The sequence below is a fragment of the Papio anubis genome, chromosome 12, assembly GCF_008728515.1.
Source record: "Papio anubis isolate 15944 chromosome 12, Panubis1.0, whole genome shotgun sequence".
Classification (NCBI taxonomy): Eukaryota; Metazoa; Chordata; class Mammalia; order Primates; family Cercopithecidae; genus Papio; species Papio anubis.
This window is the reverse complement of record NC_044987.1, coordinates 30978564-31002371: the sequence shown is the minus strand read 5'-3', so window position 1 is coordinate 31002371 and position 23808 is coordinate 30978564. Positions and strand designations below refer to the sequence as shown.

Here is a 23808-nt window from a genome sequence, read left to right as displayed (position 1 = left end):
TGGTCTCAGAGTGGCATATTTTCTAGCCAGGAACACTACTTGAAGTGAGCTCATTGTACAGAATATCCAATGCTATCGATTGCCAGAAATTGTACTTGTGGCTAGTTGATGGGTATAGCATTGCATTGAATTTGCTCATCTGTGAGATTATTTGTAGATATCTGTAATTCTGTGTACCTGAAGGATATAGGGACCAAAGACAAGGATTGATTTACAGTTGCCTCAATTACTTCCAAAGCTGCCTCTTGCAAGGGCTGTGATTTAAACCTAGCCACATTTGTGTACAAGATATAGGGGCTATGGTAAAATTTCCAGGGATGAAACATGCTTTTTTTTTTATAGGCCAAGAGGGTATTCAGATGTTAGTTATCTTTCTTTCTTTGTATTCAGTGACTGTAAAGTAAGCAGTTTGTCTATAATGGGCTGTGGGATATCTCCTTGTGAAATCTTTATTTCCTTCTTTGGGTGCCAGACTTTTAGATTTGCCTTTAATTAAGTCCCATTCATCTTGAGTTAGTTGTGCCTGAGTGGTATGCAATACGATGTGAAAAGTTTTCCCACTGGAGACCATTAGCAAAATTGTATCTATATAATGGAATGGAATTTGGACCTATATAGAGGTTCTCATGGTACTTGAATTCATCTAACTCAGTTGATAATATATTTCTGAAGAGTTTGGACCTATAAAGGTGTCCTGCATATAATAGCTGAACTGATTTTGGTCTTCTTCCCAAAAGAGTATAAAAAATAAATAAGTAGTAATAATTAGCAATATCCCAGTCTGCATACTAAGTATCAGTTATGACAGCAGTTTTTATAGTCATTGTTATGTCAGGTACTATGGAATCTATGGTGGCCACTGCCTGGTTTAAATTTGAATGGTCATAGTAAACCTTCAAGCAGCATTAGTTTCCAAAATTCAGACCGATGAAATTGTGGAGCACCCCTGCCTGGTGTAAAAATACAGATTCTTTTTCACTTTCTGTCATAATACATTTCTTTCAGCTGTAAATATTGATAGTATTTGGGTATACCTTATAGGTTGATCTTGCCTGAATCTTTATCTGATTGTTATAGAAGTAACCAAAGATATCACAGTGAATGCATCTAAATATATTCATGTATCCAAGCACCCCAAATGTTCATTCTATTATACATGTTGACTGAAAAAAACAAACAACAACAACAAAAAATACCCAAGCCTGATGTTGGTTCAGAAAACAACAATAGCCATGTAAATTGGCACTTTCCCTGGCAAGGATCTAGAGACCAAATCTTGTACCTGTGCCTAATCATTCTGTCTTTAGTTATCTAAAGTACAACACAGATTTTGTGTTCAGAGGAAAAAAGTAGTCAAAATTAACTGCATCACAAGTTAATTCCAATGTAAATTAAGAATTCATACAGTTAAGACTGTTTTGGTCTCTCTAGTTCTACATTTGATATTTTCTGTAAGAGATGAGACACTGAAGAGTCTTTTTTAAACAGTAAAATATTTGTTTTAAAATATTTTCAAAAATGTTGTATCAAAGTAGTACACGCATGGGTTATAAAGTCAAATGATACAGAAGTGCAGCAGCATTCTGTTCCTCCCCTCCCATGACTAGTTCTACTCACCAAAGAACACCATTTATTTTTTATTTTATTTTTTTATGTAAATATAAATATGCATAAAGGAAAGAGTACCTAAATTTATAGCTACTGAGTTTTTACAAATTGGATACACCTGTGTGAACACCCAAACCAAGACATAAGAGCTTTATTAGCACTCCAGAAGCCCTCTTATTTAACACACCTTTGCTCCACAAGGATAACCACATTCCTAACTTATAACAGCATAGAGAAGTTTTGCTTTGTTTTGTACTTTGAGTAAATGAGAAAGAAAAAAAGTAGCACCTAACTACTCTAGACTGAGATCTGGCCAGATTCTAATAGCTTGGCCTTTGTGTACTCCTGTTGAACATAAATCATTTCACAAAATACCAACATTAGAGAGGTCACTCTCTGACCACAGTCATGTTTGAGCACAAAAAAAAAAAAAAAAACAGGAACACTTTCCATAACACAAAAATAACCAAACATTCTCTTATCCCAGTTAATATGACTCCTGCTTCTTTACCAATTACAGTTTAGTCCCACTCCATTTCTTTTACCTCCTACATAAAAATTAAGATATCAAACCATTGTTTGCTCTTTCTGATCATACCCAATTCCTAGGAAAAGTACATTTTTCTTGAATTATTTATAAATCACCTAACACAAGCCAAAATCCTATAAGAAGCCTCTATTAATTCCTTTTTACTGACCCAATGCACAATTTCCCTTGATGTTCTATCTTTCATTGTGAAGAGCTGGTAAACGTGAGCTATGGCTCTTTAAACACTGGGTTTATTTTGTTTTGCTCATATTGTGTTTTTTTGTGTGTCTGTCAGCTTTGGTTAAGTTATATTTTTTAGGTGATTGTCTGTTTTACTGAAATTATCACATAGTGTATATTTTAAATAATATTCTCATGTTTTCAATGTCTGTTGGCTTTGTAATGGTGTTTCATTTTTCCTGATATTGATAATTTTTATTATCCTTTTCATTAATTAGTCTTGATAGGGATTTATCAATATTACTAATCTTTTCAAAATACCAACTTTCAATTTTTTTAATTTTAATTTTAGATTCACAGGGGCATATGCAAGTTTGTTTAACAAGGGTATATTGCATGATGCTCTGTTTGGACTTCTATTGATCACATCACCCAGATAGTGGACATAGTACCCAAGAGGAAGTTTTTTAGCCTGTGATCCACCCTCACTTTTGGAATCTCCAGTATCTAATGTTCCCATATTTCCCAAGTCTATGTGTAGCTAACTAACTTTTAATGTTGATTTTCTGTACTGTATTTTAATATTGATGTTGCTCTTTATTGTTTCATTCCTATTACTTTCTCCAGATTTTATTTGGTCTTTTCTAGATTTTTGAAACAGAAAATCAAAATATTGATAGTCTTTTCTTTTTTCTAATGTATGCATTTATGTCTATCAATTTTCCTTTAAGCCCTTCTTCATCTTCCTACCCAAGTTTTAGTTTCTTTCTTTGGCTCATAAATTACTTAGCATTTTGTTGTTTAATTTTCAGGTGGTTGGAGATTTTCTAGTTACATATTTGTTATTGATATGTAGCTTATCTCCACTTAGTCATAGAACTTATTAAAGTATTTTAATTTTTTGAATTCTGTTGAGCCTTCTTTCTGATCTGGCATTTGGTTAATTTTTATAAATGTTCCATGAAACTTGAAAATTGTATGAATTTTGCTCTTGCTTGGTTTAATTTTCTGTACAGGTTAATTAATAGTGTCAAGTTTGTTAACTGTGATGTTCAAATCTATGCCCTAACTTCTTTTTTTCTCTTTGCTTTATCATATATTGAGATAAATATCCTAAAGTTTCTGTGATTTTGAATTTGTCTTTTAGTTCTATCAGTTCTCGTTTTAAATATTTTGAAAGCTTTGTTATTAGATGCATACATTTTTGGAAATGTGTTATCTTTCTATTCAGTTGTCTTATTTATCATTATGAAATGTTCTTTATCTCTAGAAATGTTTCAAATTTTAGAGTCTGATATTAGAGTGGTTACACTAACTTTTTCGGCTAGTATTTACATGGTATGTACTTTTCCGTTCTTTAACTTTCAACTTTTTTGTTGGTGTGTTTTTTAAAAAATATATTTTATTGTGCATATTTAAGGTTTACAGCATTATATTATGGGATACATATAGATCACAAAATGCTTTACTGTACTAAAGCAAATTAACATATCTATCAATTTACACAGCTAGCCCCCTTTTTGTGTTTGAAGAGCAGCTAAACTCTACTCCTTTAGCAAAACATCCCAAATGCAATAGAGTTTTGTTACCTATAGTCCTGATGTTGTACATTGGATTTTTAGACTTAATCATCCTACATATCTGCTATTTTGTATTCTTTGACTATATCTCCCATCCCCTCCTTCATTCACCTGCTACCTACCCCTGGTAAATACTGTTTTATTCTCTGTCTGTATATTTGAGATCAAGCAGCAATTTTCTGTCTGTGTCTGGCCTACTTTACTTAGTGTAATGTTTTCCAGGTTTATACATGTTATGGCAAATGGCAGGATCTACTTCTTTTTTATGACTGAATATTATTCCATTGTGTGTGTGTGGGTGTTTGTGTATACACATCATGCTTTCTTTTCTTTTCCTTTCTGTTTTTTAGAACGGGGTCTGACTCTGTTGCCCAGGAGTGAGTACAGTAATGTGATCATAGTTCACTGTAACCTCGAACTCTTGGGCTCAAATGATCCTCTGGCCTCAACCTCCTAAGTATGTTGGACTATAGGCACATACCATCATGCCCAGCTAATTAAAATTTTTTTTTTTGCAAAGATGAGTTCTCAGTAAGTTTCCCAGATGGATCTTGAACTTCTGGTCTCAAGTGGTCCTTCCGTCTCAACCTCCCAAAATGATGCGATTACAGGCATGAGCAACCATGCCTGACCCACATTTTCCTTATCCGATCTGTTGATGGACATTTAGGTTGTTCCCATGTCTTGGCTGCTGTGAATAATGCTGTGAAGAAATGGGAGTGCGGATATCTGTAGGAGGTGGTGACTTCATTTCCTTTGGGCAGATACCCAGAAAAAAGATTGCTGGGTCATGTGGTAGTTCTATTTTTAATTTCTTTAGGAACCTTCCTATTGTTTTTCATAATGGCTGCACTGGTCTTCATTCCTACCAACAATTCCCTTTTCTCCATAGCTTCACCAACATTTCTTATCTCTTGTCTTTTTGATAATACCCATCCTAACAGGTGTGAGGTGATATCTCATAGTGGTTTTGATTTGCATTTCCTCATGATAAATGATGTTGAGCATCTTTTCATGTAGCTGTTGTGGAGAAATGTCTATTCAGGTCCTTTGCCTGCTTTTTAATCAGGTTATTCGTCTTTCTGCTGTTGAGTTGTATGAGTTTTTTCTTCATACATTTTGGGTATTAACCCCTTATCTGATGTATGGTTTATAAATAACTCTTTCCAAGTTTGTAGGTTGCTCTTTCATTTTGTTGATAATGTGTATTTTTCAGTTTACACATGTTGATAATCTTTGTTTTTTTAACCATCATTCTGTTTTCAAATACTGTATCTTAAATACTAGTGCAATAACCACTTTTAAAATGATGAATTTAGAAGTAAAGATATAATTGAGGATTTCTATTTTTGTCATCTATAATCAGCCATTTCAGAGAAATTTGGAATATGAAACATATTAATGTTAAAACCATACTGGATGTGAATAGATATTCCTTGGGTGCTTCAGTATCCCAGGATCTTCTTAGTGAATATTATTTATCATTGCTTGCATAAGTGCTGATTAATAGAACATTCTGCTAACAGTATCTCAGGTAGCCCAACTTTTACTGTCTTAGACTCTGTTGAAAAGCCTATGTTTAGAAGTACTTAAAAATTATATTTTCAAATATTGTGTAGCAAAATACAGAAGATTCAGACCAACTAATTGTGTTATTTTTTTGAAAATAGGACCACGTTATGTGGTACAAATAGGTGACAAAATTATTGACTACAATGAAGAATTCCGCCTCTTTTTGTCAACAAGAAACCCAAATCCTTTTATTCCACCGGATGCAGCTTCCATTGTTACTGAGGTTAACTTTACTACAACAAGAAGTGGATTACGAGGGCAGGTATACACAGATAATAAAAATTTACCGTGGACTCTTTAGGAGCTTTTATATACTTATTAGACATTTTGGGTGAAAAGCTATTTTGTTAGACTAATTAGTATTTAAATTTATGATTTTGAAAATATACTTGTATGTTGGAGTGAAGCATTCTGGCTTATTTCATTTGTCATATGTATTGGACCTGTACATTTAATGTTAATGTCAAATTGCTGCTTCTTTTAATATAACTCTAATTTTGAAGTTTATTTCTGTTATATATGGTAGAATTTGAGAGATTGATGGATCATAGAGATTAAGATCATCTGCATTATATTTTTGGTTTGAAAACTGAAATTTAATTGTGAAAAGTGTAGCTAATTGACTTGTTTAGCTAGTTAACAGTCTTTGATTCCTGAGCCAGCATTTTTTTTAACCATTAGAACACATGGCATCTTTGAAGTCAATTTATCTTCATATGGCTCATTACAATTTAGAATTATTACATAAATTTCAAAATGATTTTTCATGTCCATACTTATATGTTTCCTAACTCATTTTTCCTCTTTAAAATATAATGCCAGTTGACTTTTGGAGTATCATCCTATTTTTTACTCATCTAACAATAGTAGATTTTTTCATCTTTTTGATTTATATGATGGCATACATATTTGCTGCAATTTTTACTTGATTGTAATTTTTTAAATTGTTCTTTCAAAATATTTCTTTGTATACATATGACTCATCAAGTATATTTTTATGAACAATATCTTTTGATTTGACTTGATGCTTCTTTTAAATAAAACAATGTGACAATCACTCAAAACTTGGCAGAATTAATTGACAGAATTGCTCCTTCTATCTAAAAGATCTCCACAGTAGTTGCAAAAAGGAGCTATATAGGTCTTACTTTAGCTAGAACTGAATGAAGATGTTTTTACAGCAGATTTTGAATTATATATTTTATACCAATGTTTTTCTCTATTTTAGTGTTCAGAGTTAACAATTTGACAGCATTTTTCAACGGCTTCACAGATAACAGCTTTAACAGATACAATGTACATACCATACAATTTGCTGATTTAAAATGTACAATTCAATGTTTTTTTTAGTGGAATTGCTGGGTCTTATGGTAACTTTATTTTTGGCAATTTGAGAAACAAACAAATCTTTCCAAAGTGGCCGCATTGTTTACTTTCCCACCAGTAATGTAGGAGGGTTCCTGTTTTTCCATATCCTTGCCAACTCTGGTTGTTATGTATCTTTTTAATTGTAGTCATTCTAGTGGGAGTGAAGTGGTATCTCATTGTGGTTTTGATGACATAGTCTTTTATCTTTTTATTTGTTTATTTTATTTTTATTTTTTTGAGACGGAGTCTGGCACTGTTGCCCAGGCTAGAGTGCAATGGCGTGATCTTGGCTCACTGTAACTTCTGCCTCCCGAGTTTAAGCTATTCTCCTGCCTCAGCCTCCCAAGTAGCTGGGATTACAGGCGCCCACCACCACGCCTGGCTAATTTTTTGTATTTTTAGTAGAGATGGCGTTTCACCATGTTAGCCAGGCTGGTCTGGAACTCCTCACCTTGTAATTCGCCCACCTCGGCCTCCCAAAGTGCTGGGATTACAGGTGTAAGCCACTGTGCCCAGCCCTTTTTATTTGTTAATGTGAATACTTACTATTAAAAAAATACTAGCTCTCATAATTTAGTATATTTAATTTAAAACTAAATATTACATATTGATATGTTAAGTAATGTACTTTCTTACAGCTTTTCTACAGTAGTTAATATTTTGCTCATCAGCTTAACTATTTGTTTTGTCTCTTTTTCATCAAATGTAATTGTTGAAGGTATCTCATATTTAATTAGAAAGAATGAAATGAGATAACGTAGTATCATATTTGTAATAGTCTGTCAAACACAAGGCCTGTTTGCAGGAAGTTTTTGTTTTGTTGTAAGCCTTATTGCTAGAAGTTCCTTGTCTTTTTGTTTTCCCAAGCTTTTAGCTTTAACCATTCAGCATGAGAAACCTGATTTAGAAGAACAGAAAACAAAACTATTACAACAAGAAGAAGATAAGAAAATACAGCTAGCAAAGCTCGAAGAATCTCTTCTAGAGGTAAAAGTCTAGCTATTTAGGTTATTTTTTCATATTACTTTTTTAAATGAATACAAATAGTAGCATTTAGAAAATTAGTAGTATCTTCAGATTTTTTTTTCCAAAGGCATATTAGTGTATATCTTACAGTCAAAATTCTAACAATAATGGGAGCTATCTTTTGGAATACAAGATCTTAATGAGCAATGTTTAAGACAAGCAATTTTTAACTAATTTATATTGTTTTATTATTTAATTATATGCTCATAATTTCAAGAAGCATTAAAAGCAAGAAATTAGGACTAAATCTGTAACTTTAAGTAGTTTTTATTTTTTATTAAATCAACAAAATTAATACCTTGCTATGTTTGATAATGATATAGTTTCATAAAATAATTTATTAATTCATTTGATATAAGAAGGCTATAATAAAAATAGAATAAAACTTTAAGAGGGCTATAAAATGTTGAAATTCTTCTAAAATAATGTAAGTTGCCATAAACATCAAATGAATGACAGTTAATATGGGCTTGCTTTAATTGGTTATTTTTATATGTATAATGATGTTCATGTTGTTAACTTTCCCTACAGACACTTGCCACATCTCAAGGCAATATTTTGGAAAATAAGGATTTGATTGAGTCTTTGAATCAGACAAAAGCAAGCAGTGCACTTATTCAGGAGTCACTTAAGGAATCTTACAAACTCCAAATTTCCCTTGATCAAGTAATTATTTCCTTCTTTGTAATTTTGTATTATGTTTTCTTGAACATTTAGGTTAATATGATGGAAAATGTGGAATCAGGTCCTCAGGGGAAAGATGATGTTAAAAAGAGCTATTCAAAAACATCAGAACGTTGGGTTTGATTCTAGTTATTGTAGAGAGGGAATTCAGATGTTGGCACATTGAGGATAAGGACTGTTTGTCAATATACCCTGATGCCTTCTACTGATTTCTGGCATAATGTTAGATCTAAGATAGAGCTGCAATTTTGTACTGAAATTGGAAATTAGTATATTGAAAATGAGTATTACAGAATATCTTTGCTATTCTTGGAACTTTTCTTAAGTTAAGGCAAGTTACATATACTAATTAAAAGGGTTATAAGCGCTAAGCTGTAGTTATTGGCTCTTTTCATGCTTACAATGAACAGTGCTGGGTACTTTATTATCCTAATGTGGACACCTGTTAGAGTCGTCTTCTCTACCTCTAGTTCCATCAGTGTTCTTATTGTCACCAATCCTATACTCAGTTCGAACTTTTCTCCACATCAGAGATAGCCTTATAGTGTTGTGCTGTCTTGCGTTACCTTAACTGATTCTCTTTAGAAATGTAAAACTGGATCATCTATTCTCTGATCACAAATATTTACCACTATCATCTTACCCACTTTCCCCTCATACTAGCGCTCTTGGTCCTCATTAAGACCAATCTGTGAACCCCTTCTAGCTCTGTCAACTGACAGGTAGAAAGGTATTTAAAATATATTGCTACAGTCTGAATATCTGTGTGTCCTCATCACCCCCAAAATTCATATGTGGAAATCTAATCCCCAGTGTAATAGTATTAAGAGGTGGAGGTTTTAGAAGGTGACTAGGTCATAAGGGCAGAGCGCTCATGAGTGGGATTAGTAACCTTATAAAAGAGGGCCGAGGAAGTTTGTTAGCCCCTTCCGGCAAGTGAGAACACAGCAAGAAGCAGTTCTTTCTGTGAACCAGGAAACAAGCTCTCAACAGACACCAAATCTGTTGGCACCTTGATCTTGGACTTCCCAGCTTCCAGAACTGGGCGAAATCAATTTCTGTTATATAAAAGCAGAACCAATTTAGTGTGTTTTGTTATAGGTAGCCTTAATAGACTAAGACATATGTTGTCTGCAGTTTTATAAAAATGAAGAAGAAAAACTAGATTTTGCTATCTTTTTTAGTTAGAAACCATGATTCATTATCTTCATTTGTTTTATGTTTATGGAAAAGTAAAGTTTTTTTTTTTACTTGGGTAGATATGTGCATTGTAGTCTTTAGGTGGCAGTAAAGCACTAATTCTAAGGTGTTTCCACCCTATCCCCTACCGATCTCTTGATCCATAGGAACGGGATGCATATCTCCCCCTGGCTGAGAGTGCCAGCAAGATGTACTTCATTATTTCTGATTTGTCCAAAATTAATAACATGTACCGTTTTAGTTTGGCTGCTTTTCTCCGACTTTTCCAACGAGCTCTACAAAACAAACAGGTAAGCTGTTGGTTACCCTGTACCTGACATTGAATTACAGGGATCACTTTACTAGGGAGAGTACTTAATTTATAATAAAAATTATTAAGCAAACTTTCATAGAATTATGTTCCAAAAGACCACATGTAACACTTTTAAGCTATATAAAGAAATTAGTTACTTAATTTCTTTTTATATTGTTAACAAGGTGTCCCAATGTGACAGTCTTTTTAATGAAAACAGTTTATGTTCTGAGTGTAAATGAATAAGTGATAATCATTTTTAAAACCCAGTGATTCTGAAAGGTATAAAAATAAGAATTATCCCCATAATATCATTACCTGGGGAAAAAACATTTAACATTTTATTGTATGTCCTTGTTGTTTAAGGCCATAACTTTCCAGATAATGGGGATACAAGTGTCCACTGCCTTATCAAGCATGTATTCTAATGGAGACAAGGATATATTAAAGGGTAACAAATTGTTTTAACTAAAAGATACAATACTGTGCTTTTAAAAGTGTATTAGTGTATTATGGACAACTTTCCTATCAGTGAATATAAACTTAATGTTTTTAAGAGACGATGAGGCTATACCATACTTCATTTAACCACCTCCTATATATGCACATTGTTCTATTTATTTCTGTTGAGTATCGTATTAATCCCAAACTTGGCTGCTTAAAACCATTTTCTTATGCTTATTGATTCTGTTGGAAATGTAGTCAGGACTCAGCAGGGATGACTTTGTTTGTTTCACAATGTCTAGGACCTCAGCGGGGAGGACTTGAGAATTGAGGGGCTAAGGCAGGTGCTTCACTTGCCCGTCTGGTGCTGTGGGTGGGAGGACTTGATGACAGGACTGCCAACTGCAGCACCTCTGCAGGAGGCTTGGCTTTTTACCAGCACTGAGTAGATGGATGGACTTCTTATTTTTTAGCTCAGGGCACTAACTGTGTATTTCAGTGAATAAGGCTAAAACTGAATAGCCTTTTAAAACACAGCCTTAGGTCTGTGTCATTTCTGCTGTATTGTATTGGCTGAAGCAGTCACAAATCTATGTAGAGTACAAAACTTTCTTTCTGTTGTTTAGAAAATCTACTGGATCTTGTAGGTACAGTACTGTCTTATTATAGAGTGACTTTTAGGAAATCCAAGTCTCAGTTTCACATGTGATCTTTGTTAACATATAGTGAAATGAATACAAGTATTTGCTATCTAAAGTAATGATTAGTTGTCTTGGTTAGAACATACTATTACAAGGCTAGAAGCCTAGGATTAATGCATCTGAGTTCCAGTTCATAATGCTTTCTTTAAACCAACTTCACACATTTCTCTGCTGATCCTGGATGTATTTTTCTAAGCCATTAAAATTGTTTTACTAGGTTTTTTTCTTGGTATTAATTAATAAATCATAAGGAAGCAAGCAAATTTAGTCTAATTGTTAGACCAGAATTGATCTTTGCAAGACTTACATTCTCCAAATGCTCTCTGAGATGTAAAACTTACATCACACTAAGGGAAAAGGACAGGTTGAACAACCTTCCCTTCCTGCATTTCTATACCAAACAATTTTTCTTTAATCAAAGGAAATAGACACTAATAGCATGTTTTTCAATTATTACAATCTTGCAAAATGGAATTATTATATCAGATCAAAAACTAAAATTGTACGTGAGTTTTTACAGCATGAATTTCAAAGTTATTGTTCATCCTTATTCATCCTGCAGCCCATGATTTAAGATCATTGAGGTTCCCATATTGAGAATGGGAAAATTCTTTATAAGATATTCCTGTCATATTGTTTTAGGGTTGGATTGATAATTATAATACAAATAATTAAAATGGCCTTAACCTAGATTGATGTAGATAGTATTTTTAATGCCAATAGGAATCAAAGTGATATGGTAAAATTCAACTTATGTTGCATTATTGGAAATTGATTGTAAGTTTCATTTGTTGAAAGCTTTAACTCTATACATTAAAGAAAGGCATGTCTTTTTTTATATTATATTAGTGTACAAGTTTAAAGCACTTGTTTAGTCTCTTGAATTTGATGGTAAAAGATACTTATTTCAGAATCAGCTTTGAATCTGGAGGAACAATTTATAGAAGTGCTTTTTAAATGTTTATAAATTTCCTAATGAATTTCCAATTGTAATCTACAGGATTCTGAAAATACAGAACAGAGAATCCAGTCACTTATCAGCTCATTAAAACATATGGTATATGAATATATATGTCGTTGTCTATTTAAGGTAAGAAGCTTCATATTTTTCAAATATAAAATGCTACTTGTTCTGTGATTTAACATAATATTTATAGTTATAGTATAACTCTTTCCCCACTGGAAAGGTATTAAAAATGGTATTTCTCATATTTTTCCAGAAAATTTAACTGGAATGTCTTATAGCATTCTTGGTTGTAGTGGAAAAAAAGTGACAAATGAAGAGGGGAGAGCAAACACTGGGTTAGCTGACTTAGTTCTAAACATTCCAGTGGTCACCAAAAGAGATAATGACAGTGGATTATGTAGCTCATTATATAGCTAGACTTTCTCATCCTCAGCAACTGACATTTTGGGCTACATAATTCTTTGTTGTATGGGATATTGTTCTGTGCATTTTAGGATGTTTAGCAGCATCTTTGCCTTCCAGCACTCCCTCCCATCAATTGTGAAAATAAAAAATGTCTGTCCACATTGTCCAATGTCTCTGGGGTTGAGGAACAAAATTATTTTGCATTGTTAGCATTAGGAAGCAAACTAGAGTTTGAGCCTGAGTTATGAAAGAAGTTTTTTACAGAAGTTTTCATATTACGTGTGTTCCAGAAGAGAACACACATCGGACAGTATTTTAGAAATTTTAGATATTAGAAAACACAGAGGCCTTCTTTTACTTAGAATTTTTTTGTTTGTTTGTTTGTTTTGAGACAGAGTCTCTCTCTGTTGCCCAGGTTGGAGTGCAGTGGCGAAGTTTTGGCTCACTGCAAGCTCTGCCTCATGGGTTCAAGCCATTCTCCTGCGTCAGCCTCCCAAGTAGCTGGAACTACTCGCATGCACCACCATGCCTGGCTAACTTTTGTATTTTTAGTAGAGAGAGGGATTCACCATGTTGGTCAGTTCGAGACCATGTCTCAAACTCCTGGCCTCATGTGATCTGCCCTCCTCAGCCTCCCAAAAGTGCTGGGGATTACAGGTATGAGCCGCCACACCCGGCCAGAATTTTTTTTTTTTTTAAATAGCAATCTTTGGGTATAGCTTAAGACGTAATGTTGAAGAAGAGCTTTGTAAAGGCAATTAATTGAGAGAGATAGAATTATTATGGTTCAATTATATAGGCTTCTTAGAAAATGTTGAAAAATATACAGTTAATATATTTTTAGAACAGGATAGTAATTTTTGTGATTTTGTTGAGGATCTTTATTTGAGATACAGACTAAATCCTTCAGAAGCTGTCTGGGCAGGGCATCTCTGAAAGAAAGGCAATACCTCCAGTCAGGAGCTTATAGATAAAACTCCCATCTCCCTGGGACAGAGCACCTGGGGGAAGGGGCAGCTGTGAACGCAGCATCAGCCAACTTAAAGGTTCCTGCCTGCTGGCTCTGAAGAGAGCAGCGGATCTCCTAATACCGCTCTTGAGCTCTGCTAAGGGACAGACTATCTTCTCAAGTGGGTCCCTGACCCCCCCGTGCCTCCTGACTGGAAGACGCCTCCCAGCAGGGGTCGACAGACATCTCATATAGGAGCACTCCAGCTGGTATCTGGCAGGGGCCCCTCTAGGACGAAGCTTCCAGAGGAAAGGAGAGGCAGCAATCTTTGCTGTTCTGCAGCCTCTGCTGGTGATACCCAGGCAAACAGGGTCAGGAGTGGACCTCCTGCAAAGTCCAGGAGACCTGCAGCAGAGGGACTTGACTGTTAGAAGGAAAACTAACAAACAGAAAGGAATAGCATCAACATCAACAAAAAGGACATCTACACAAAAACCCATCCAAAGGTCACCAAGATCAAACACTAAAGGTAGATAAATCCACGAAGATGAGGAAAAACTAGCGCAAAAAGGCTGAAAATTGGAAAAACCAGAATGCCTCTTTTTCTCCAAAGGATCACAACTACTTGCCAGCAAGGGAACAAAACTGGACAGGGAATGAGTCTCACGAATTGAGAGAAGTAGGCTTCAGAAGGTGGATAATAACAGACTCCTCCGAGCTAAAGGAGCATGTTCTAACCCAATGCAAGGAAGCCAAGAACCTTGAAAAAAGTTTAGAGGAATTGCTAACTAGAATAACCAGTTTAGAGAAGAACATAAATGACCTGATGGAGCTGAAAAACATAGCACAAGAACTTCATGAAGCATACACAAGTATCAATAGCTAAATTGATTAAGCGAAAGAAAGGATATCAGAGATTGAAGATCAACTTAATGAAATAAAGCACGAAGACAAGATTAGAGAAAAAAGAATGAAAAGGAACAAATAAAGCCTCCAAAAATTATGGGACTATTTGAAAAGACTAAATCTGCGTTTGATTGGTGTACCTGAAAGTGACAGGGAGAATGGAACCAAGTTAGAAAAAATACTTCTCAGGATATTATCCAGGAGAACTTCCCCAGCCTAGCAAGACAGGCTAACATTCAAATTCAGGAAGTACAGAGAGCATCACAAAGATATTCCTAGAGAAGAGCAACCCCAAGACACATAATCATCAGATTCACCAAGGTTGAAATGAAGGAAAAAATATTAAGAGCAGCCAGAGAGAAAGGTTAGGTTACCCACAAAGGGAAGCCCATCAGACTAACAGCGGATCTCTCTGCAGAAACCCTACAAGCCAGAAGAGAGTGGGGGCCAATATTCAACATTCTTAAAGAAAAGAATTTTCAAACCAGAATTTCATAGCTAGCCAAATTAAGCTTCATAAGTGAAGGAGAAATAAGATATTTTACAAACAAGCAAATGCTGAGAAATTTTGTCACCACCAGGCTTGCCTTACAAGAGCTCCTGAAGGAAGCACTAAATATGGAAAGGAAAAATCAGTACCAGCTACTGCAAAAACATACCAAATTGTAAAGACCATCAACACTATGAAGAAACTGCATCAACTAATGGGCAAAATAACCAGTTAGCATCATAGTGACAGGATCAAATTCACACATAACAATATTAACCTTAAATGTAAATGAGCTAAATGCCCCAATTAAAAGACACAGACTGGCAAATAGGATGGAGGCAACACCCATCGGAGTGCTGTATTCAGGAGATCCATCTCACGTGCAAAGATACACATAGGCCCAAAATAAAGGGATGGAGGAATATTTACCAAGCAAATGGAAAGCAAAAAAAAAAAAAAAAGCAGGGATTGCAATCCTAGTCTCTGATAAAATAGACTTTAAATTAACAAAGATCAAAAAAGACAAGAGGATTGCATATGGTAAAGGGATCAATGCAACAAGAAGAGCTAACTATGCTAAATATATATGCACCCGGTACAGAAGCACCCAGATTCATAAAGCAAGTTCTTAGAGACTTACAAAGAGACTTAGAATCCCACACAATAATAGTGGGAGAGTTTAACACCCCACTGTCGATATTAGAAAGATCAATGAGACAGAAAATTAACAAGGATATTCAGGAGTTGAACTCAGCTCTGGACCAAGCAGACCTAACTCCACGCCATCTACAGAACTCTCCACTCCAAATCAACAGAATATACATTTTTCTCAGTACCACATCACACTTATTCTAAAATTGACCACATAATTGGAAGTAAAACACTCCTCAGTAAATGGAAAATAACAGAAATCATAACAAATAGTGTGTCACAACACAGTGCACTCAAATTAGAACTAAGGATTGAGAAACTCACTCAAAACTGCACAACTACATGGAAACTGAACAACCTGCTCCAGAATGCCTAGTGGGTAAATAGCAAAATTAAGGCAGAAATAAATAAGTTCTTTGAAACCAATAAGAACAAAGACACAACGTACCAGAATCTCTGGTACACAGCTAAAGTAGTGTTTAGAGGGAAAGTTATAGCACTAAATGCCCACAGGAGAAAGTGGGAAAGATCTAAAATCAACCCGCTAACGTCACAATTAAAAGAACTAGAGAAGCAAGAGCAAACACATTCAAAAGCTAGTAGAAGACAAGAAACAGCTATCAGAGCAGAACTGAAGGAGATAGAGACACGAAAAACTCTTCAAAAAAATCAATGAATCCAGGAACTTGTTTTATGAAAAGATCAACAAAATAGACCACTAGCAAGACTAATAAAAAAGAAAAGAGAGAAGAATCAAATAGGTGCAATAAAAAATGATAAAGGGAATCTCACCACTGATCCACAGAAATACAAACTACCATCAGAGAATACTGTAAACACCTCTACACAAATAAACTAAAAAATCTGGAAGAAATGGATAAATTCCTGGACACATACACCCTCCCAAGCCTAAACCAGGCAGAGATCGAATCCCTGAATAGACCAATAACAGGTTCTGAAATTAGGCAGGCAGTAATTAATAGCCTACCAACCAAAAACAGCCCAGGGTCAGGTGGATTCACAGCCAAATTCTTCCAGAGGTACAAAGAGGAGTTGGTACCATTCCTTCTGAAACTATTCCATGCAATAGAAAAAGAGGGACCCCTACCTAACTCATTTTATGAGACCAGGATCATCATGATACCAAAACCTGGCAGAGACACAACCAAAAAAGAAAATTTCAGGCCAATATTGCTGATGAACATTGATTCAAAAATCCTTAATAAAATATTGGCAAACCGAATCCAGCAGCACATCAAAAAGCTTATCCACCACAGTCAAGTTGGCTTCATCCCTGGGATGCAAGGCTGGTTCAATATATGCAAATCAATAAACGTAATCCATGACATAAACAGGATCAATGACAAAAACCACATGATTATCTCAATAGATGCAGAAAAGGCCTCCCATAAAATTCAACACACCTTCATGCTGAAAACTCCATAAACTAGGTATTGATGGAATGTATCTCAAAATAATAAGAGCTATTTATGACAAACCCACAGCCAATATCATACTGAATGTGATTCAATATCAGTATCATACTGAATGGGCAAAAGCTGGAAGCATTCCCTTTGAAAACTGGCACAAGACAAGGATGCCCTCTCTCACAACTCCTATTCAACATAGTACTGGAAGTTCTGGCTAGGGCAAAGAGGCAAGAGAAAGAAATAAAGCGTATTCAAATAGGAAGAGAGAAAGTCAAATTGTCTCTGTTTGGAGATGACATGATTGTATATTTAGAAAACCCCATCGTCTCAGCCCAAAAGCTCCTTAAGCTAATAAGCTACTTCAGCAAAGTCTCAGGATACAAAAAAAAGGATGAATTCATGTCCTTTGCAGGGACATGGATGAAGCTGGAAACCCTCATTCTCAGCAAACTAACACAGGAATAGAAAACCAAACACCACATATTCTCATATGTAGGTAGGAGTTGAACAATGAGAACACATGGATACAGGGAGGGGAACATCACACACTGGAGCCTGTTGGGGTATGGGGTAAAAAGTGAGTGAAACATTAGGACAAATACCTAATGCAGATAGGGCTTAAAACCTAGATGATGGGTCGATCGGTGCAGCAAACCACCATGGCACATGTATACCTATATAATACACCCGCACGTTCAGCACAAGTATCCCAGAACTTAAAGTAAAATTTTTAAAAACAGAAAAAAAAGTCTTCAAGCTCTGAGATTCTTTCCTCCACTTTGTCTATTCTGCCATTAATACGTGAGATTGCATTATAAAATTCTTATAGTAAGTTTTTCAGCTGTATCAGATCAGTTACATTCTTCTCTATACTGACTAGGTTGTCTGTCAGTCCCTGCATTGTTTTATCATGATTTTTAGCTTCCTTGGATTGCCTTTTAATGTATTCCTGTAGCTCAATGATCTTTATTTTGAATTCTATTATCTTCTTTATCCATATTATGAATTCTATTTCTGTCGTTTCACCCATCTCAATGTGGTTGCTTGCTGGAAAGGTGATGCGGTTGTTTGGAGGAAAGAAGGCACTCTGGCCTTTTGAGCTTTCAGGTTTCTTGGGCTGGTTCTTTCTCATCTTTTTGGGCCTATCTATCTTCAGTTTCTGAGGTTGCTCACCTTTCGATGTTTCTTTTGTTTTTCCTTTTATTCTATTTAATGACATTGAATGTTTGAGGTTTAAGGTGGATTTAGTTAACTGCTTTTGTTTCTGGAAGATTTTAGTGGGCCAGCGCTCATCTCCCATATCCTGGACTGTGTGGCCTAACTCTTGGGGACTCGTATTGGGCCCCAACTTTGATCTCTGGCTCCTTGGGGTTAGGAATCCACTGTGGTTAGGAATCCACACGTAGGGCAGTCGGGGTGGGTGGGGTGGGAGGGGCAAGGTGCTCTGTGACCGCTGGTCGCTACTCTTGGATAGGCGGTGTTAGCCAAAGGGTTTCATAGTGCCGTTACAGTGGGATTCATCCCTGTTTGCATGTCCTAGCAGCAGTGGTAGCAGCAGCTGTGTCAGGGTACTAAATGGTACCAGAGTGCCTACCTTTCTGCTTGCATTAACCAAGGTGAGGGAGGCAGTGCAGCTGTGGAGAGGGCGTGGGAAGCCCCTGCTGGTGACTGTGCATGATCACACTGCAGGTGGTGTTGGCTCCAGGGCAGGGCCCCTGTGGGTGAAGGTGGGTGCCTTCTCTGTGCCCCTGCAAGCAGGAGTGGTCACTCAGGTCTGGGGAGAATCCTCTCTTATCTGCACTTAGTTCCACTCCAGTGGCAATCTTAGCGCAAAAGTCAGCCACTGACGGGGGTGGGGCCAGCTGGTTCTCTGTCTGCCAGGGCTCTTTTTGCAATGGCGGTGGGTGGTGGGAGGTTGGGCAGACTGCACTTTCACATGCTGGCAGGGCAAGGAAAGCAAAAGCTGGCCATGCATACATGCACCGCAAAGATGTGTGGAGTTGCTGTGGATCGTGGGGAAGCTGGAGTGTGGGGAGGGAGCGCTTGGGCTGGTGCATGGCTGTGGAGACAGCTCTGCTGGAGCTCTCTGCCAGTCAGGCACAGTCTGCCAATGCAGGTCCCCTGGGCACCTGCGGCTGCCCTGGGGAGATTGGCAGCCGTGGCCAGACTGGGGCTTCCAGAGATACCAGCAGACCAAAGGGTGCTCAGGTTAAAACAGCTAGTCTAATGGGCAAGATTGCCCTGCAGAGTTCAGGACAAACAGTTCCCTTAGAGCTAAAGTCTCCAGTGGGAGCAAGTTGAGCCTAGGGGAATAGCCATCCCTGGCCAGCTCTGCTGCACATACTCCGGTACCAAACCCCCTGGGCTCCACATCAGCTGGCTTGCTGCCCCTACCACTTCTCTAAGCCCCTCTCCCTGCCAACTTAAGCGTCTGTGGTGGTTGAGGGGTCTTTTCCTGCCTGGGTTCCAGAGGCCTGTGGTGAGAAAAGGTTGCATCTTGCCAGTTCAATTCACCTAGTCCCTGAAGCCATTGAGGCCCAGGAACAAGTCCAAGTGTGCAATAGCTCTGGATAGGGTTCCCAGCTTTCTCCTCCTTCAACCCAGCCTCTGTGTCTTCCCTGTGTCACTCTTGGTGCTTTCCCTCTGAAGATCTGTTAGGGCCCGCCAGTCTTCTTGGCCCCTCAGTGGGAGTTGTTCCGCCTGGTTGCATCTAGTAGGTCATCTTGCCTTCCACCCTGTATGTTTTCCTTTTAAATATTTTGCACTTGACTATAATCCAAACCTCACTTTTTGGGTCTCAATTTTACCTTGAGTAAAATGGGAAATTATAAGCAAATTATCTCAAAGCCATTTTGTCACTAAAATGTTATGATCCTAATTATGAAGATAACCTTCATAGTGATAGAGTTTCATTAGTTATAGATATCCTGTTTTGTCTAACATTGTATAATGTATTATCTCATGCAATACTTAAAACTTTTTCATTATACAAACGAAACTTTAAATTATTTTAGAGTTTCAAGCTTAATGGAACTGTATAGAAAGAAAATCTTAAAGATCCATTTAACTATTTCCATCGTTATTCCTTCATTAGAGTAAACCAGCTCAAGGTTAGATTTGTTCCTTATCATCCATTTCCTATCTCTTTATATTTATAAGTACAAATATATAGATATAATTTTAAAATTTTTCTTGCTATATATTTTGTTCCATAGTTTCTCTCTTTTTTTGTAGTAAGTCCTGAAGATCTTTCCATGAGTATAAACATGTTAGCGTCATTATTTTTAGTGACTGTGTGGTATTTTATAATATGACCATATACTACTTTATCTACTACTCTCAGTGAATATTAGATGATTTATACATTTTTTGTTCTTATACATGACTATAGTGAATATCCCATATGGTATACTTATTTTTATATATAGTATAAGTATTTCTATTCAGTAAATTTCTGTAAGTAAAATTGCTGGTCCAAGTATTACTTTTTAAATCTTATTGAATATTAGCAGATTGCTTTCTGGAAAGCTTTTTGCCAGTTAGTATTTCTACCCACATGATAATAAAGGTATATCTTTATCTCCTTTGTTGCACTTTATCAACCCAGGATGTTATCAGCCCTTTAAATTTTCACCAGATTATGGTTTATAAATGTTATCTTATTGTTTTATATCTTCTTTATTGTTTTTAAAGTTGTTTATTTCTACCTTCCTCCCTTACCTTGCCATACTCATCTGTTTTCTTGATATTTTAAATAAGCTTTTGCTTTATATAGAACAAGTCTATTTTATTATAATTATTGTTCTCCTAATTTTTAATCATTGGATGTAGTTAATTTATATTTCTAGGTTGTTCGATTTGTATGAGTAGTTTTTTTAATGTAGTTTTAATCTGTTTTATTTTCTAGGCAATATATTAAGCCTACGAACTTTTATTATTGGTCAGTCTTATAATAATGTGCTTAATGGTTTTTACATTTTTATTTCTAAGACCTTTACACTGAAATGGGCTGTGATTTATGAAAATGTTATGGAGCTACAGTTATTTTAAGCTGCCCCAAATCTTTTTTGAAAGTGGATGTGTTATAAATAAATATTATTCTTAAAAATTGTTTATGGCAAAAGAAAATATAAACTTCCTTCTTGTTCATTTCAAATATTAGTAGCTTTTCTTATTAGGAGTTAGTTGCTTGTTTCTAAACTATGTATCTTACCTCAGTGTATATATTCTCATTTTATCGTTAGTAATACAGTATATTCACTGATGAAATTTGAACACTTGTGTCATGAATTTTATAATGTAATTTGGGAAGGATAAAATGATTTAATATATTAGTGAACTGTAGTGACTGTAGTGAGGTTATATCTTTTAAGTTACTTTGTCTTCTAAAAATGCACACATTAGGCAAAAGGCAGCATTTTTGTTCACTAGGAGAGACGTTGAGAGGCTTAAGCTTATTAATATTTCAGTTAGTATTCAGTTGGGATTTTTCATTACCTACTTTGAATAATACTTTTCTATTGCGAACATGTGAAACTCATTTTTAAAAAGCTATTGTTTACAATTTTTAAGACATGTTTTAATTGATAGAATATCTGTTTTGGAAAATTCATATTTCTGTTTGAGTAATATTAAACTCAGCATTCCACAGGGTTTCAGTGATTAATAAAAATTCAGAAAGCACATTAATCATAAAGCAATGAGATACATTTCTCAAGATTTATCACTATAACCTTACTAAGGATGGAACCAATTTTATATTTAATGAAAGCTTTTAGGGTTTTTAACAGTCAGCATAACATTGAACTATCTGCTAGGTTTCTCTCATGCTGAATTTGCTGTCATGTTGGTGAAAGCAGTATGGCAACAGTAGACTCTTGAAATAGAGAGAGATTAGGATTATTAATGTTCACATCACATTAAACTGAAAGCAAGTTGACCTGGAACAGAAACGTGATTGACTTATTTTGTAGCAGGAAATTTAGACTGTTAATAAACTAAAACAGATAAAGAAAGCTGTCTAGCTCTTTCAGGTTATATTATTAGCTATATCATTGTTTTTTCTTCAAGAGAGCAAAAGTTTTTATTTCAGTTACCTATGTCAGACAATTATAGGATAAATTGTATATTTTGTTCCCTAAAACTTTTGATTATAATAAAACAATTTTTTTATCTAAGTGCCTTTACATATTGTTTCTTCATTTCACTTTATAATTTAGAATAGGTACAAAATAATGGAAGTAGTTGGAGTATTCATTTCCAACTATATTGGGTGAGTATACAGAAAATCGTTGGGGCTGGGCGCAGTGGCTCACACCCATAATCCCAGCACTTTGGGAGTCAAGGCAGGCGAATCACCTGAGGTCAGAAGTTCGAGATCAGTCTGACCAACATGGTGAAACCCCATCTCTACTAAAAATACAAAAATTAGCTGCTCATGGTGGGGTGTGCCTGTAATCCCACCTATTCTGGAGACTGAGGCACAATAATTGCTTGAACTTAGGAGGCGAAGGTTGCAGTGAGCTGAGATTGCGCCACTGCACTCCAGCCTGGGTGACAGAGCAAGATTCATCTCAAAATAAATAAATAAATAAATAAAAATACATGAAAGAAAATGGAAGGAAGGATTGGGAGTGTGTGCAGTAGTCATCTCTTATCTATGGGGGATACATTCCAAGACACCCCGCATGGGTGCCTAAGACTATAGATATACCAAACCCTATAGAAAAAAACATAATATATGTAGGGTTTGGTATTATCCTATACATATCTATCTATACAGATATATATCTGTGATAAAGTGTAATTTATAAATTAGGCACAGTAAGAGATTAACAACAATAATAGTAAAATAGAACAGTTGTAACAATATGTAGTAATGAAAATTGTATGATGTGGTACCTCTCTCTCTCGAAATATCTTATTGTACTGTACTCACCGATCTTGTGATGGTTGATCTGATACCTGAGATGGCTACTAAGTGATTAATGGACAGGTAGCATATATGGCATGGATCTACTGGACAAAGGGACAATTGATGAACCAGACAAGATGGAGCCAGACAGCACGTGATCTCATCATGTTACTCAAAATGGCTTGCAATTTAATATTTATGAATTCTTTGTTTTTGGGGTTTTCCATTTAATATTTTCAGACCACTGTTGACTGTAGGTAACTGAATCCACAGGAAGTAGAATACTATATTCTTACTGTTTCCCTTACCTCTTGGAATTATTATCTCAGATTTGAAATGGCATAGAAAAATGGTGGGATATGAAGAGAAATTGTTTTCATGAAACTTCTTGAAAGTTAATGTCTATGCCACTCGCCTTGCCTCCATTTCCATATGAATTTGTTTGTTGATTGAGTAAAATTCAGATATATATTATGTTTTAAATTATAATATTACTAACCTCACATGATTTTATTTAGTGTGTAAATAATTTAATTTGGATTCTGCTATTTTTTCTATTAAGATTAGTTTTTCTTATATGAAAAAGTGGAAGTTCTCTGGTTGGATATTTAGAAATTTTATAACTTGTGGCTACTAAAGTGAGTCTTAGTAAGTGATACAGTTTTCTTCTGCTTAAATAACTTTGAAACTTCTAGAATTGTATTTAATCCTTTGACTTTTCTGAAAATACAGTTGAATGTGCATAAAATTATTCATTAAAATGGGTGATTTAGTCTCAAGCAATATGTGAGTGCCCAAGTTCAATGTTCTGTAAACTGCTTTGAGCTTAAAGCATGACTTCTCTTCACAAGGTAACATTTCTTTTATACTTTTCATTGAACATATTTGAAAGCAATAAATATAATAGAGGAG

At 35.6% G+C, this 23808-nt stretch overlaps 1 protein-coding gene across 5 annotated transcripts in view; it reads left to right on the top strand.

Moving 5' to 3' along the window:
- DYNC2H1 (dynein cytoplasmic 2 heavy chain 1) overlaps window positions 1–23808 on the top strand; it is a 354596-nt gene that overhangs the window by 131434 nt on the left and 199354 nt on the right. For all 5 annotated transcript variants that reach the window (XM_031653015.1, XM_031653014.1, XM_031653012.1 and 2 more), the window contains 5 exons: window positions 5568–5731; window positions 7705–7824; window positions 8395–8529; window positions 9894–10037; window positions 12185–12274. In XM_031653015.1, the coding sequence (XP_031508875.1) occupies window positions 5568–5731; window positions 7705–7824; window positions 8395–8529; window positions 9894–10037; window positions 12185–12274 (653 nt within the window). The remainder of the gene's footprint in view (window positions 1–5567; window positions 5732–7704; window positions 7825–8394; window positions 8530–9893; window positions 10038–12184; window positions 12275–23808) is intronic.